The sequence below is a fragment of the Anopheles merus genome, chromosome 2R (genome assembly GCF_017562075.2).
Source record: "Anopheles merus strain MAF chromosome 2R, AmerM5.1, whole genome shotgun sequence".
Classification (NCBI taxonomy): domain Eukaryota; kingdom Metazoa; phylum Arthropoda; class Insecta; order Diptera; family Culicidae; genus Anopheles; species Anopheles merus.
In genome coordinates, this window is record NC_054082.1 from 50,127,996 (window position 1) to 50,143,082 (window position 15,087).

Below are 15,087 nucleotides of genomic sequence, written 5' to 3' on the forward strand. Positions count from 1 at the left end.
GCGCTAACGGCCCACGGCATGGCAACCGGCTGGATGATACGGGTGCGAAGGCGTCAACACTGCGATCGGCTTATCTCAATCTTCTACTTAATTAAATCCATGTTGGGTGTCGCGTTCGATTCCGATCGATTGACACGTCGCAGTCGAGTGGGTTTTGAAGCAGCATCCCATCAATCGCCGTTGAGTGCCTGTAAGCATCACACGATTGTGCTCTGATTCAGTGAACATCCGGAAACGCGACGAATGGTGAACGGTTACCCTTTTTGCTTTGAAGAACATTCAATCAAAATGCCAGCATCACGCACAATGTAGCGAGAGCACCAGCGGGAATGAACGAAACGCAGACGCATTCCGTTGGAAGCTACAGTGTGGCCCTGATAAATGTAATATTCCTTCTAATGAACGTAATGGACATCATTTGGTTCGATTCCTTATTATTGCTGGATTCGTGCCTTTGCTTTCAAACTATTCGCGGTGGGAGAGAAAGGTTCTGTCATTCCTTTCTCGCCTTTCGCCGTTGGTCGGGGTGTTCATATGACAAGATTAATAACCATTGATCTGGTGGATAGACTTTCAGAATGCTCGAACACAAATGCGCTCACATACACATCCAACTTTGTGGTTGAAGATGTAACTGGCTCCTGGAGATCGGTTAACCTCGGATGGTTCTCAGCCATCTCTTTTTCGCTGAAAACAGTTATTTTGATAAGCACTTAAAATATGTCCCACAATTTTATTAGCTTCAAACGTAACATGCAAATTTTTAGCTCATATTGGTGTGTGTGTTTTTTTCAGTTTTGTGCTGGCAAACCGTCCCATATCATCCTCTTCTACCCAGCCCATACGCAGTGCCGAATCAAACCGGTCCGAACCGACGTTGTGTTATCTTGCGCTGGTGGGTCTTGTCATTTATCAGGCACCATCCGCACGATGCCACTCGGAATCTCGGTCTCAGTCTCTTTCTCTTGTATGCCTCTGACGGGACACATTCTGTGGCCCGTCTAGAGCAGGAACTGGTTCGATTGTCATAATTGATATCGATTACAGCGCGAGCCCCGAACCAGGGCGTTGCGTTGGGATTGCTTTTCTCTCCTTTCACGCCACCGTTAACAGCTTTGTCAAATATTTCGAAGAAAGAGAAAACGGTACTGAACAAGCCACAAACCAAGCCATGGTCTCAAGGTCTGGCCGATCTGTCCCTGTCGGTTCGTCCTGTACGCATGCGTCCATCCCTTTTGCCTGACGAACAGTTGATCGGCTTTTTTGTACTGTACAAGGGAACAACAACAAAAACGGAAAAGCGACAGAACTAACGGCCGTGACATGCCGCTCTTGGAGGTGCGGCCGTCGGCTGGCACTTGAAAGTGCTAGAATGTCGCACAAGCCACACTGGGCGATACGGAGCGATAGTGTGTGTACAGGCCAAGCTTTATCAGGTTAATGATGTTAATCAATATTATTAACACTTGTTCCATGTGCAGGAAGTGGATTGATGTCGCGATATGTACCACGCTGGAGCAATTGTACGCTTCGAAGGTTTACAGCACATAAACGCATCAATTGCATCGTACTTAATGCGTTTATATTTTTGTGATTTATGTCGGTGATGCGACAGACCTATGAAATGTGATATAGGTTATATATTTCTTAAAATATTACCTACGAAATGTGAGTCATTACAATGACATGGAAACTAAAATAAGATGTATCTAATAACCATCTACTGTAGCCCAACCTTTCACTTGCTCTCTGTTCCTTTGATGTGTGTTAAGCCTCCGGTGGTATTACACAGTGCAGTAAATCAAAGTGGCGGATCGTTCCTTTGAGGCAAACACATTTTCAGCTTAATTTTGTTCGATCACATTCTGTCATAACGAACATTTTTATGGCCAAAGTGAAAGGGGCTTAATACATCGATCATAAAACGTTCCTCTTGTCCATCTGTAACGGGAACATACTGTCCTGAGGAATCTGTGCTACGTTTTGTGCTGGAGATTTCGTCGGTGCTGTGAGCAGAACTTCTTGTTAATCGTGTAGCAAAGTGTTAACGTAAAATGTTGATTGAGAATTTTGAGATCATTACTTAGAACATTTAAAAATCAGGTCGATCTGTCCCTGAAAGCAATATCTAAGGGTTTCTTCAATTGCGACCGTAAGCCAAACCGAGTTTAATTATAATATTAAATGCTCATTCTTGCCTCTAACCCTCTTTTCACTGTCAGTCGATCGACGTCTCCATTAAGAATATTCTCCATTTTCGATGGCTCTTGTCCATTTCCTATGTCTTTGGGAACTGGACAAGGGATACCGATAACCAGCAACCACCGTTGCTGGCTTTAGCCTCGTATTAGTCACGCTAATCAAGTGTAAGCTTAAGGTCCATTTCATTAAACGGTATTCGAAGACGCACGCTTTTAATTGATTTCGATTTCCAGAAGTAACGCTCGCGTGGCAAGTGCCTAACTAAATCCGGGACCGTAACATAAGCCTAAGATTCCCAAGAAACTAAACGATGCGTCGTCCCTTGGTAGTGGAAGGACCTTTTTTTGTTTCGTTTTGCGGCATAATGCTCCCATAAAGATATCAATTTCAATCAAACGCTGCTGCTGCTGTACGGAAATTCTAAGACTAGACATTATGCACCACCAGCAACTCCCGCACCCGGTTATTGCACTTGTCGCTGGGACACGACTAATGCGAATGAACTCTACTGTTCACCATCGCGCTAGACTACGCTTAGAAGTTGTCAATCATCATTTAAGGGTGCGCCGAATCAAAAAATTGTCACCCTTCGCCGGTGAAGTGCTAGACAATCAAGGGGAGGAAAAATACGAAATGCATCCCGTTGGCTTCGAGCGACCACCACCAGAGTAACCAGGAACGGGCAAGCGATATGGCTCATCACACGATTAATATTCTAATCTTCCTGTGTGCATGCCACCAGTTTCCCTCTGCCTTTGGAAGTTACATCTCCAACGTTGATGATCTATGTGCCCGTCCATCCACACGAGAGCGAAAGTTTAGAGAAAGTCAAAGAAGTCGAGCCGGCTGTGATACGAACACGATTAGGCCGTGAAAAAATCAGCTCGGTCGGCCAGCAGGGCTGAACCGAAGCTATCTGAACACTAATTCAGAGTGACAGAGTCACTCGACTGCGTTCCGAACACAGCCAGTCACACATTCGTTCCACCAAATGCAGTTTGGCGTAGCTGGAGGCATTGTCCTCATCAATGGAGAATTGTTTAAATTAAGCGACTGTCATAACTGTTTCGGTACTTTCGGTATACCGTTGCAGTCAATCGAGCGAAGCAAATTGATGTGGTAAAGCATTTTTTTTTCTCTCCCGAGAAGCCATCAGAAGCTTTAACGCTACAAATTGAAACAAGACATAACAGTGATCATCAGCTTAATTAGTTGTGCAATAAAATTTATAAATTTAATCCCTTTTGCAGCTTAGCGTTCTCAATGGTTCTTGTCGTCGAAAATAACATGGAAATCATCACCAGTAGGCAAGGAGAAATATTCATTTATTGCACTTTATACGTCCAAAGAAAGTGAACTCTTTCCATTGAGAGAATCATAATGCCGTTTTGAGAGAATTTGTCATTCACTTTCTATTAACGCTTCATAAAACAGAACCAACGAGTTTTACGATGGCCGTTACTGATCGCCCGAATAAAGCGATACAAATCATTTTGAGTGTGATGTTTGTATACGCTTAATTGAATCAATAAAAATGTACATCCCATACGGATCACAGAATAAAATTGAACAGGGCCCTTTGCATGCTTTCACCAAACACCAAGCCAATACAGTGCATTCGGTTGCATTAATTTATGCACTACGAGGGTGTTCCGGTTGGCTTGCATTAGCTGCAGTTGATAAGGGTTGCCGGAGAATGTTTCCGTGACAGATTTGATTTTTTACGATCGAAACTAGGAGAACGGCACTGACGGTACACATACCGAAGAAAGTATCCCAATTTGTCCCACTCTCAGCACATTTACATTGATGGATTTATCACATGTCTTCGCGAAAGGAGGTTGAGAACCGAAATCAGCTCTGAATATTGTATCAACACCGTTAAGCGGTCTTGACACACGTACCGGACCGGAGTTTATTTTATTAAGATGGATGAACTTTCGGACCCTGGAATGGGCGAGAAGTTGAATCGGTTCCGAAATTGTGGCAATTTGTCAGCCACGCGTTGAGTTCGGAAGCATACAAAGCAGAAACCTATCTGCAGCGTAGTTCCCAGCTAGCGCTTCAACAACGATCGTAGCAACTTTCACTTTCTTTCTGCAGTCTTCACCCGCCCGCTGAATGTTGAGGCTGGTACCATCCTACTATTAATGTCCCATTTTTGGACATTAGCCATAAGCTGTCAGATGTTTCACGGTAGTGTTGTGTGAAAATTGGTCAACATGTGAAGTGTGTACGGAAGCTAATCGATCTTCAATTTGTCTGGAATGTGTTACATGATCAAAATGGGGCTCGAGCAGTAGTCACCCAAAAATCCACTTTTTCTCTTTTTACCTCCCCTTTTAAGCAGAAGTTCAATTATAGTGTACAGCTTGTTTCGTTTGCTACTGCAAAAGACGCATTGTTAAGTCGAACATCTCAACATAGTAGAAAAGTGTGTTGACTCTCACGACCACTTATGCAAAACACGTTATCTTTACGTTTTTAAATGGACACAACATTACATACAACAACACTCATGGAAACTCTCGCCATTAGAAAACATGCTGCTTCTGCAGCAAAAGATCTCTTCTTCCATGAATATTTAATGCATGAGATACCAACTACGCGCGGCAAAAGGTGTGAAAACTCATTTTCATACCATTTTCCCTCCGTTAGTACCGATAAACAAAGTTTACAAAATTAAATGTCCTTTCCACTAAAACCGGTGCACTTTGTGCGCCAAAAATAAGACAAGCGCTGTCAAGGACAGCAGATAAAAAAGGAAGCAGCAAGCGGCTTAACGCACGGCTGGGAATTGTGATAGGTCAAAATGACGGAATTAAAAAGTGCTTCTCGTTGTGCTCATTCGAATCTCAAACATTCATGGAAAAGGTCACTGACCTTTCAAGGGGCATGAAACATCCGTGTCCTGTTCGTGTGCGAAAAAAATCGAAGGTGAAAAGGAACCCCGAGAAAAACCAACCTGCAGTGAGGCGTAAAGTGTACCGAACAATCTGCCGACCGACCAGCTAGCCGGCCGGCTTTCTTTTGTCACCCGAAAGCCGAAATAGGCATGGGAAATCTCGACCTAAAGATAAAGAGCAAAGCAACACGCAGGCGGGCGCCGAAAGGAAAACCGGTCCGATCCTGAATGAGCGGAGGATGGGTCCTTTGGGCCATTATCTGAAATTAAAACACGCTTCAGCAAGAACCACTCGAATGGGCAGCGTGGCGTTAAGTCGGGTCGGGGACTTCATCAAGGAAGTTTGGTACGAAGTTGTTACCATTTCTCAGGAGTTACTCAGGGGACAGGATCCAAAGTGTAAAGCAGGCTGGGGAAGATGCGCATGGGCGTAGAGAGGGAGCAAATTCAGGAATGTCGTTGTTTTTTTCTCTGTTTTCTCCCGCTGCGCTGGGATGCTAGCTCCGGCAGGACTCTCCAAACACGGGCTGTGATGTCTAGGGTCCGGAGGCGTCACCGAGGTTTATTGATTTCTAATAGCTCAGGTACGGTAGTGTAGGAAGTGGTATCAGACATAAATTAAATCCTTTTTTTTCTTCTAAAATCTTTACAGCCAACAAAAATCAGTGAGATTCGATTCTCAGCTCCCTTTCCCGTGGAGTATCGAATCCCTACAAATCCCATCGATGAGATGAAAGACTAATAAAGCGTGTTTGAGAGAAAAAATAAACGGGGCAGGTTTGATCAAACATTTAGATTGAAGATAAGCGCCCAATTGATCTCGGGTCGGGAACAATCGAGGCGAATGCGTTGAAAGGCACTTACAAAAACTGTTGGTGGCGCCTCAGCGCGAGGAAAGTAGTCCCGAGGCTGAAACAGCGTTAGTGTCTCGACGGGAGGAATTAATTTAAAGCTACTCAAGTACATTATGTTTAGATACCGAAGCCGTTGTCGAAGTATCTCGATAAAATGGATTTTGCGAAGGTTTTGCAGCAGAATTTCTCTCAGTTAGTTAAACACTTTTTCTACAATCACTTGAATGAAATTCTTCTTAGAAAATATTTTGATTTAAGCGTACTGATATGTTACACAACACTGCGAGATATGCACTGGAATATCCTAACTGACTAGATTGAATATGTACTGGGACAAAGGGAAAAGCAAATATCCGACAACAGCGTACCATTAGCTCCGTGTAGCGCCACACTTTACCTAATGAACTTCTAATCGATACGAGAACCGGTATGATAATGAAGCCGACTGCTATCGGTGTTGTGTTCCTGCGTTGCATCTTGTCGTATTGTACTTACCGAACCGTAGACGCTACCGCAGGTGTCCATGCAGAGGAATAGGCACGTCGCTACAGCTTGAATTTTTATCTGCCCTATCCCGACGGTTGTCCGCTGTAGAATCGCTGCAATGGTACGGAAAAAACGGAGACCAAAGAGGAGTTAGGCTAGCACAAAATAATTTGACATCTTGTAACTCATTAAATTATTATCCCGAGTACTTATAGTATGCTACTATATCACCATACCATTTCACTTTTATGAGCTAATCTTATGGTAAATCCAATGAAAAGGTTTGCTTCAATTAATCCCTGTTGAAGATGACGCGTGCATAAGCTTAGCTTGCCTCGTCTTCAAAACGTCAGCACAAAAAAGGTGCCGTCTTATCGACCAGTCGGTGTCCAGTGGCAATTCCCCTGCACTTTGCAACCGAATACGATTACACTGCAAAGTCATCAAACGGTGCTACCTGCTAGACGGCACGTTCTCACGGCACTGTGCGAAATGTGCAGCGTTGTCGGTCACTTGAGTGGAGGTCGTAATTCCCACCATGACGTACTATCCGGATGACGTTGCATCAGTGTGCAAAATGTGAGCGCAGCATGTAGTGGTATTTTAAAAAAATCAACAAACTGCACCAGCGCGATATGGACAGTTACAATAAGGAACAAAAAAAAACTCACAAATACTAATAACCTGCCCCTGTACCGTTTCACACCCATCATTACTCAGCGAACGAATTGGTTACGACTATAGGGTAGGTCAGTTCAGATTACCGTGGAAGGTGGTGTCATTGGAGGATTTTTTGGTGCACTGTCTGTTGTTAGACAGCCGGTTTTTATTTCACCCAATGTCACACCCCCGTCCCGTGTGGGGTAGAGTTCTTATCGCACGCGTACTCAAAAGCGAACAAAAAATGCATTTCCGTGGCGCATGCGCTTGCAGGCACGCGACTTTCAGCAAACGTTTGCGCAATCCGGTTGCGTTTTTTTGGTGGGGAGGGGGTGGGGGTTCTGTAACGAAATGATTGATGGTTGAATTCGCGTAGCACTGGATGTTAAGTGAATTAATGCGATTATATATACAATGAAACTCATGACACACCCATTCACTTTGGGCAGCATAAACGGAACCGAAGTAAAATAATGCAATTGTTTGTTTTAAAATAACATTTTGATTGATTTGTATGATCGTGTCAACTGTCAATCGTTATTAAATGAATTATTATGAATCATAATAATTCGTTCAATAATTAAGCTTTGAGCCATTTGTTTGTTTGTTTCACACGTTTGGTAATTATGTTTATGTACAGCGAATTGCTTAATTAAAGATTTAAACTTTTAATCGATCGAAATAACTAGATCATTCATTTCTCATGGCGTAACATTCAACTACACAAATCCAAAATAATCAATCAATTTCTTAGACGATCTATTTCGTTTGCTTATCTCATTTAGTACTGCGTGCACCACGCTTCTTCGTTACGCTACGATGCGCTATTTAATTGTTTCTAATAGACAGCTCCCTGATGATAGACAGCTATGGCGCCTATTCTCTTCTAAGACGGGTATGAAACCCATGAAAAATGAACAACATTTTTGCTGTAAATCGATTGATCGATAGGTCTGCGATATTAATTGTTGTTGATTGATTGCAAATAACCGCAATCGCATAATCGAACGGTTCTTGTCAGGAATGTTCCTTCGTAAACGCACTGAAAGTTTGAAATAGAAGATCGATTTTAAGTGTTGCCTGCAGAAAGATTCCTCGTTAATCAAGGAGTGGATTTTTTATCGATCTTTAGTGTCATATTTTGAACCATTTAATTAACCCCCGGTGTCACGCACCGATAGCAACAACGAACAAACTATGACATTATTAATTTCTTCGTAAGTTATTATTCGGCTGTATAGCTCGTTCGTCTGCATAAAACATGCACACACCACCCGTTTTCCATATTTACGAATAATTATGCGTACACACACTAGCATTCACGATCAACAAGCCAAGAAGTCACACACGCACGTAATTTAAAATGTCCACAAATTGATAAATTACTAAATTGCATGTCATTTCATCTAGATCTGAGACACATTTTGGGACGTGCTTTCGCTTGAGTTTCGTGTCTCCTGTCACATCGGACCGATCGCCGTGTCTGTCTAGTTATTTTTTTATGCTGGAATCATTTTCAGCACACCGTTCGTATGGCTTCCTCCCGTTTCGTTTTAAAATCACATCATGAATCATCAGAACTGATGCATTTTTTAAAATCTTCTCTCCTTTCACACTATCCTTAATTGGTATTATCAGTTGACTCCATGGCTTGCTGTCGGCTCAAAGTATAATTTCATTCTTCAGGATTGTTTTTGAATAAATCCAGTCCAGTAACATCATAATTAGAGTGCTAATCGATTGCTGCGCTTGAGCTAAAGTAGTTGGCAACAAATGGCAAGAAATGAAATCGATCACTTCGAGCCAAAGCCTGTAAATCTGACAAATTTATCGAGTTACTTACACGAATCTTTTTCCATTTTTAACTGTCATACCTACAAACTACAGCAACTAATTTAGAGGTAGCTACGGCTGAAACAGTTAACAGGTTCCTTTTTTTCAAAAGTAAAATGAAAAATATCGCACAATGTCAAAGATCGCATCGCATTCGTTGCTTTAGTGGGCGTTAATTTCGTATAAAAGTGCATTAACCTGCTACATCGGGTTTAATGTTAAGTTAAGCCTTGTGGCATGATTCTGTGCAAAGAACTATTGTGTGGTGGCCGACGGAATGGTATTTTAAACGTTCCATAAGTGAGTGCATAATCCAAGAATCGATTGATTTGCGGACCTTCAGCAAGCTGGAGGTGAACACTTTAATTTTTTTCGCACGATGAAGCCGACGATTTGTACGATGATGATGATGATGATGATGATGATGAAGGTGCGAAAGATAGTCGTAAACAGGGAAACAAAATAAAAGTACGCCTGTGCAACATCCGGAGGGGATGGTGATCAGAGCATACTCAACCGGCCAACCGGTAAATTGATGCCTTCGGCCCAGTGTAAAGGTGCCGTTTAAGTATTTAAACAGCATCGTTTACTGGGTGGAGTTCATGTGCAAAAGAAAGCCCGCAACAAATGGAGTGTATCGAAATTATGTAATTATGGCGAATGTCTTACTTCACGCCCAACGAAACAGTTCAAGTTGATGCTGCAGATGCACTTATGGGTGCAATACTTTGCCACATTGCGATCACTTTCCATGGAGTTTATAATTGATTGCTGTTGTTAGTGTAGAACACAAAAGATGCGTTCTTGTGGAAAGGTTTCAAGATACTCTGGAGGTTCAAATAATGTCAATTTTGATATTGTAACTTTTAATTTTGCATACCTTAGTTCGCATTTTGCATACCTTAGTTAGGAAACTATGTTTCCGAGAACCCCATGTGGGTCAGTAGTTGCTATCAGTTTCAACATTTCACTGCACTTTCGCACTTTCCTGCTTGATTGAGCAGAGAATCTTTAGATGCTGCTCCTTATCGTCAATTCACACCATACACGCGGTGGCAACATTGTTGCAGCAGTTTCCATCCATCCGCTGGTTGGCTCAGCACCTGACCTCAACAGCGTGCGAATGAATGGTGCCAACGGTAGCGAAAACCTACAGTGTACTCATCGTGAGTAATTATAGTGCGATGAGCAATGTAAGACGGAAAAGGCACGCCGATCAGACACTATAGCCAAGCAAGTCAAGGTATAATGCGTCTTTTCGTACCATAAATCATTGAACTGTGCTTGTACTTACAAGAGACGCCATCGGAGAGAATTCACAATGTACCTCCTTCCCGAACGACGACAAATTTATTCCAGCAAAAGAGTTCGCATAAACGCTTAAGTGAGTTGAAAACTCAATTCATGTTTCATCTCTCAACATTGCACCAGAGTAACTATTAGTTGCATCAATTTTCACTGATTCCACATTAAGATTTTTTTTGCGTGTCCTCAGTATCGAAGATAAATGATAATTATTTACCACCAATTTCGGTCATGAATTGTTGCTAGCCGCTGGGAATTACGTATTTTTCCGACTTCAAAAGACTTCAAAAAGGTGACCAAAAAGCGATGAGACTGCCTCGTTTTAATAATGTCAATCGGGATGAAGTACTTTTTTGGTAACTGGTGGTGAGTTAACTAACGGAATATCGCGTGAGGTGCATTTGTTTAAAATGTGTTTTTTTCTTTGGCTTCCTTCCTGCTCGTTCGCCGATTGATCCATCCGAAGCAAAGGTGGGCAAGGAATAATTTTCTAAATTACATATCATTTCGTCCAGTCAGTTCCTTTCGCGGCTTGTTTTGTGTACTTTTCCCTAATTGTTCCAGTGCGAGTACATGCATTAAGACACGCAAAATAAACAGTGCTACCTTGAAGGCGCATATTATGTATACCGATCAATTACCGGCGAAAAGAAAGTAAGGAACGTTGTGATACAGTAAGCACGCTAATGATTGTGATCGAAAGGGAAGAAATCCAAATACGGAGATTTGATGTGAGCAACAGTAAATAGGAAAATAAACCAAGATGAAGATTCTACCAATCGTCAATCTTCGATGACGTGCCAAGTGCGTCTTCACTGATGGTCGCAGATTAATGTGAAGATGCGACCAGCACCTTAGGCGACAATATCGAAAGTAGATCGTGGTAAACGACCAACCAGTCAGAGATATGCTAATACATGTAAAGGAAATATGCTTGCATACAGTAGGTACGGCGCGATAAAAGTGTATCGGCAAGCATCATCTTCCTCCACATCCGATCAGCACGATCGAGTGCCTTCGAGCATTGTTGGTGCACTTGACCAATTTAACCAATTTACCAACCAAAAACGAGCGTATAACCAGTTCCTTTACGCTAAGGCTCTTCTTCTCTTTCACTTATTGAGGATTTTTGGCAGCTCGTTTTGGAAGTCAATAGCTTCAGGGAGCGGGTGTACTTGACGGTTTACACTGACCGAGAATGCTTTCAATTGGTTAAGCAGGACGTAACCTTAACCTTTGCATCCAACACTCTTCATGATCAACGGAAACGCCTGACGCAGCTGATCAATGTTCCTCGTGGACAGATTTTGTCGCCAACGGGTAGCAAAAACGAAGAAGACACGCAACTAGCTGAAGCATGCTCCAAAAATTGAACGCAATAAAATCATTTCACTTTTTATACGGCGCTTAAATATCCTGTAAGTAGCAGAAGGCATTCCAGACCTCAGTAAACCTTCATGGACGATGCGTAATTGGTCGTGATTACCTTTGAAAGCAAGATTTCATGATCGTGATAAGTGAAATTGGCGCGACGATGGAATTTTCCCAACAGCGGTGGCGGCGATGCCACCATCCACGAAAGGAATTCTTGCTACGTTGTCAGAAAATCTCAGCTGCACGTGTGGCGCATGTTGGCCATTAATATGTCTGATTTTTTTTCGGTGAGCATCGTTGCGTGTTATGTTTTTTTTTAAACATGCGTTGTTTAAGGAGATACAAAGAATTGTTTGAAGATAATTTTAGTGTTTTAAAACACAATAACTGAAAATAAAAATTCATATTGTATTCTTGTTTAACGGCTGGTTTGTTGCGACTTTATAACTGATTAATGCTATTTACTTATACTGGCATATTTTTTTAACGTTCAAATTATTTTTAACCCAAGCAAACAAACATTTTAAACCGTTCATAAGCCGAAAAATCAATGTTTCATATTTATCCAATAAGGATCCAGCCTTTGTATTTCATCGACAAAAAATCGTTTTTTTTTCGTTTTGTTTAAGCTCATAAATTAAACAACTGTCAGTACATTCTCTACGGGGCATGCAATTGATGATGCCGCACTGTGGGTTGAGTACCTGAGACTTAAAGTAAAAAGACTATCGAAAATCGGAGAAATGTTATCGTTGGATTTTTGCTGCCATACAACTGTGAAAAAGGGTCAGCTTGTATTGGGTGATTATCGTTATTATCGCATGGAAATCGTAATGAAATAAGGTACATTTATAGACATTTCGAATGTTAAGCATTACCAAATTTTAATTTATTTTATTCTAATACATGCTTTTAGTATTTAAGTTTTTAGATGAAATTATTATTTATTTAAATACATATTTACACAGTTTATATGTATGTAACTTTCATGGGAAATAGTTTTTAATAACAATACTGCTAAGTCTATCGTATAAAATGATCGAATTGCGCATGTGGATTATATAAAAATGCTATTAAAGTGTAACTATGTACATCCCTTAAACAATTAACACACAAACTTGGGTGTAAAACATAAAACAAAACCACAAGATTAATCAAAAACAACGACCAAACGCAATACGGGAAAGAATAGCTACATTAAAATGAAAACGAAGAATTAACAGTAAAAACGACAAAAACAGGTTAAAGAACACTTTCCGTTGTGGACTGGAGAGCAAGGAAATCCCGACCCCGAGTTGGAGTGTTGCAAAATTGAAATTTTTACCAAAAATACCGTTACACAGCGTTAAGCCGATCGAAACGCACAGTCAAAGTAGCTTTCAGTAGAAAACGATGCAATCTGGCCGAACAACGTTTCACCAGCAAGGTGTCAGCTGAGTTGTGAGAGGCGTCGAACGTCGCCAAAAGATGGTTTGCATGTTTCCCATGAAATGTTACGTTTATTCATTTTATTGCTACTCAAATTTGAGAAAAGTTTTTCGTGACGATTATTATGCTATTTTGAAGTTTTAGTTTTAAGAATTACATTAGCCTAGCGCTTAGCAATTTGTGTGATAGTCCAAATTCATACATGCATTCAAGCAATTTTTCGTGGTTTTTGAGTAATAGCAGAAATAACATATAATCTCTGGGCTAAGCTACCATACAATCATGACAAAACATGCGCTTAAGACAATACACAAGAATGCACCATAACATTGTTCTTACGCAAACTGCGCTTTCGCCGTGGGACGCTTATCGGTGGATTATGTTGCTAAATATTGACCCAACAAGATAATCCACCTATGCGCTCAATTATCAACCCACACACCCTTTTTGAGCATGCGTTAGCAGGGTAAGGAAAAGAAACGCAAAAGGGTTGAAATGGAATGCACACACAGGCATTCAAAGGGTAGACCGGCGTTTGAGTGGCACTCAACCAGCCATAAAAGGGTCGCTTCACAGACAGCAGTAATTATAACGCATGCAAACAATGCTCAGATTACAGGTCATAAAGCATTAAAATATGTGTCACAACATTTGATGTTTGCCAGTGACTAATATGCACCTTTCGGTTCATGTCAATGGCAGTAATTCGAAGAACTGCGCTTAATTTGATATAATTCGTGTGTAAATTAACTTTTTTTTAAAGAGCTATATATACAAATATGTTGCTGGTCAATTACTAACGAAATACTAAAAGCATGAGCAAACATATGTTTTCAACTACTTTCAAAACTTACATTTCATGAATTAATAACACTTTTTTTTATAAAACTTTCATGTTTCATGGTTTGTTGCAAATATTGAATAATATTTCATAAATCACATTTCACAGCTTAACAAAAGCTTATTGACATCGCGAAATCGCATGATTTATAATATTACATATTTCCTCTGTATTATACTTCACCCATGAAAACAAAACAAAAACTATCAAATTGATATCATGAAAGATGTCAAAGGGTACCTTTCATTGATAAAAACGTTTTATGACTATTAGGAAAAGCAGCATTGTTTCAGAATCGGGATTCCATTCTTTTAAGCCCACTACTGCGATCTAAAATGCCGTAAAGATCATCGCACAACACACACAAATACGTATAAAGTAGCCGATAATCCAAAAGGCAATAAAATGTTGGATTCTGCTCCCGCGATAATGATGCTTCAAACTATCGAAAGAGGGCTGTTCGTGCCTTCGCGGTTGCTAGTTGATATCACAGCCCGTATCTTGTTTGAAGGCGACCCATGCGTTTGACACCGATCAAGGTTAGGGCAGAATATTATTTAAAGCCAAGCGCCCTCAATTCCCCATCAAAAGGCCTACACCATCGCTATACAACAAACAACGAACGGGACTGCTCCAGATTTACTCCCGGAACGATTCTACTGTTGCTCCGAAAAATCGACTGTCTTTGCCTGTAACGGTTTAACAACTAATCGACCAATTTACATAGGTAATTAACTCGCAAGATAAATCCCCGCGGGTTCAGGTCAGCCCTCCCGGATAGAATATTTTATGGCCGTACAGAATGGGTGGATATCGTTTAACATGCACTTTCGATGCACGGTTCGTCGTCTAGTGTGCAATCCTGGCGAACGCAGAAGTCACCAGAAGCGGCTAGCGTCGCGCTCGTTTACGGTCTGCTCCGGAACCGTGAATCAGCCTGTGGCTTGGGAAAGGGGAACCCCGATGTCCACCAATCAATGAGTCGATGAATTTTAAACAGGCAGCACGCACGTCCCCGGATTATGATAGCTTTCAGGTTCGGTTGTAATCGGAAGCGCCTTCGGCTAAGAAAACACGCAAATCGGCGTGTAGCCTATGGTCGAACGGTTTCATTTTAGAAATGTGAGAATCCCACGGGTTCCCGCTGTGCAATCAAAACCCTTTTCCTCAAATGGGCGGCCCGTTTAGGTGATAATGAA

General features: G+C 41.4%; 1 protein-coding gene across 8 annotated transcripts in view; it reads right to left on the reverse strand.

The window, feature by feature from the left end:
* LOC121590729 overlaps positions 1 to 15,087 on the reverse strand; it is a 57,292-nt gene that overhangs the window by 17,833 nt on the left and 24,372 nt on the right. For all 8 annotated transcript variants that reach the window (XM_041910645.1, XM_041910649.1, XM_041910648.1 and 5 more), the window contains exon 4: positions 6,457 to 6,560. In XM_041910645.1, the coding sequence (XP_041766579.1) occupies positions 6,457 to 6,560 (104 nt within the window). The remainder of the gene's footprint in view (positions 1 to 6,456; positions 6,561 to 15,087) is intronic.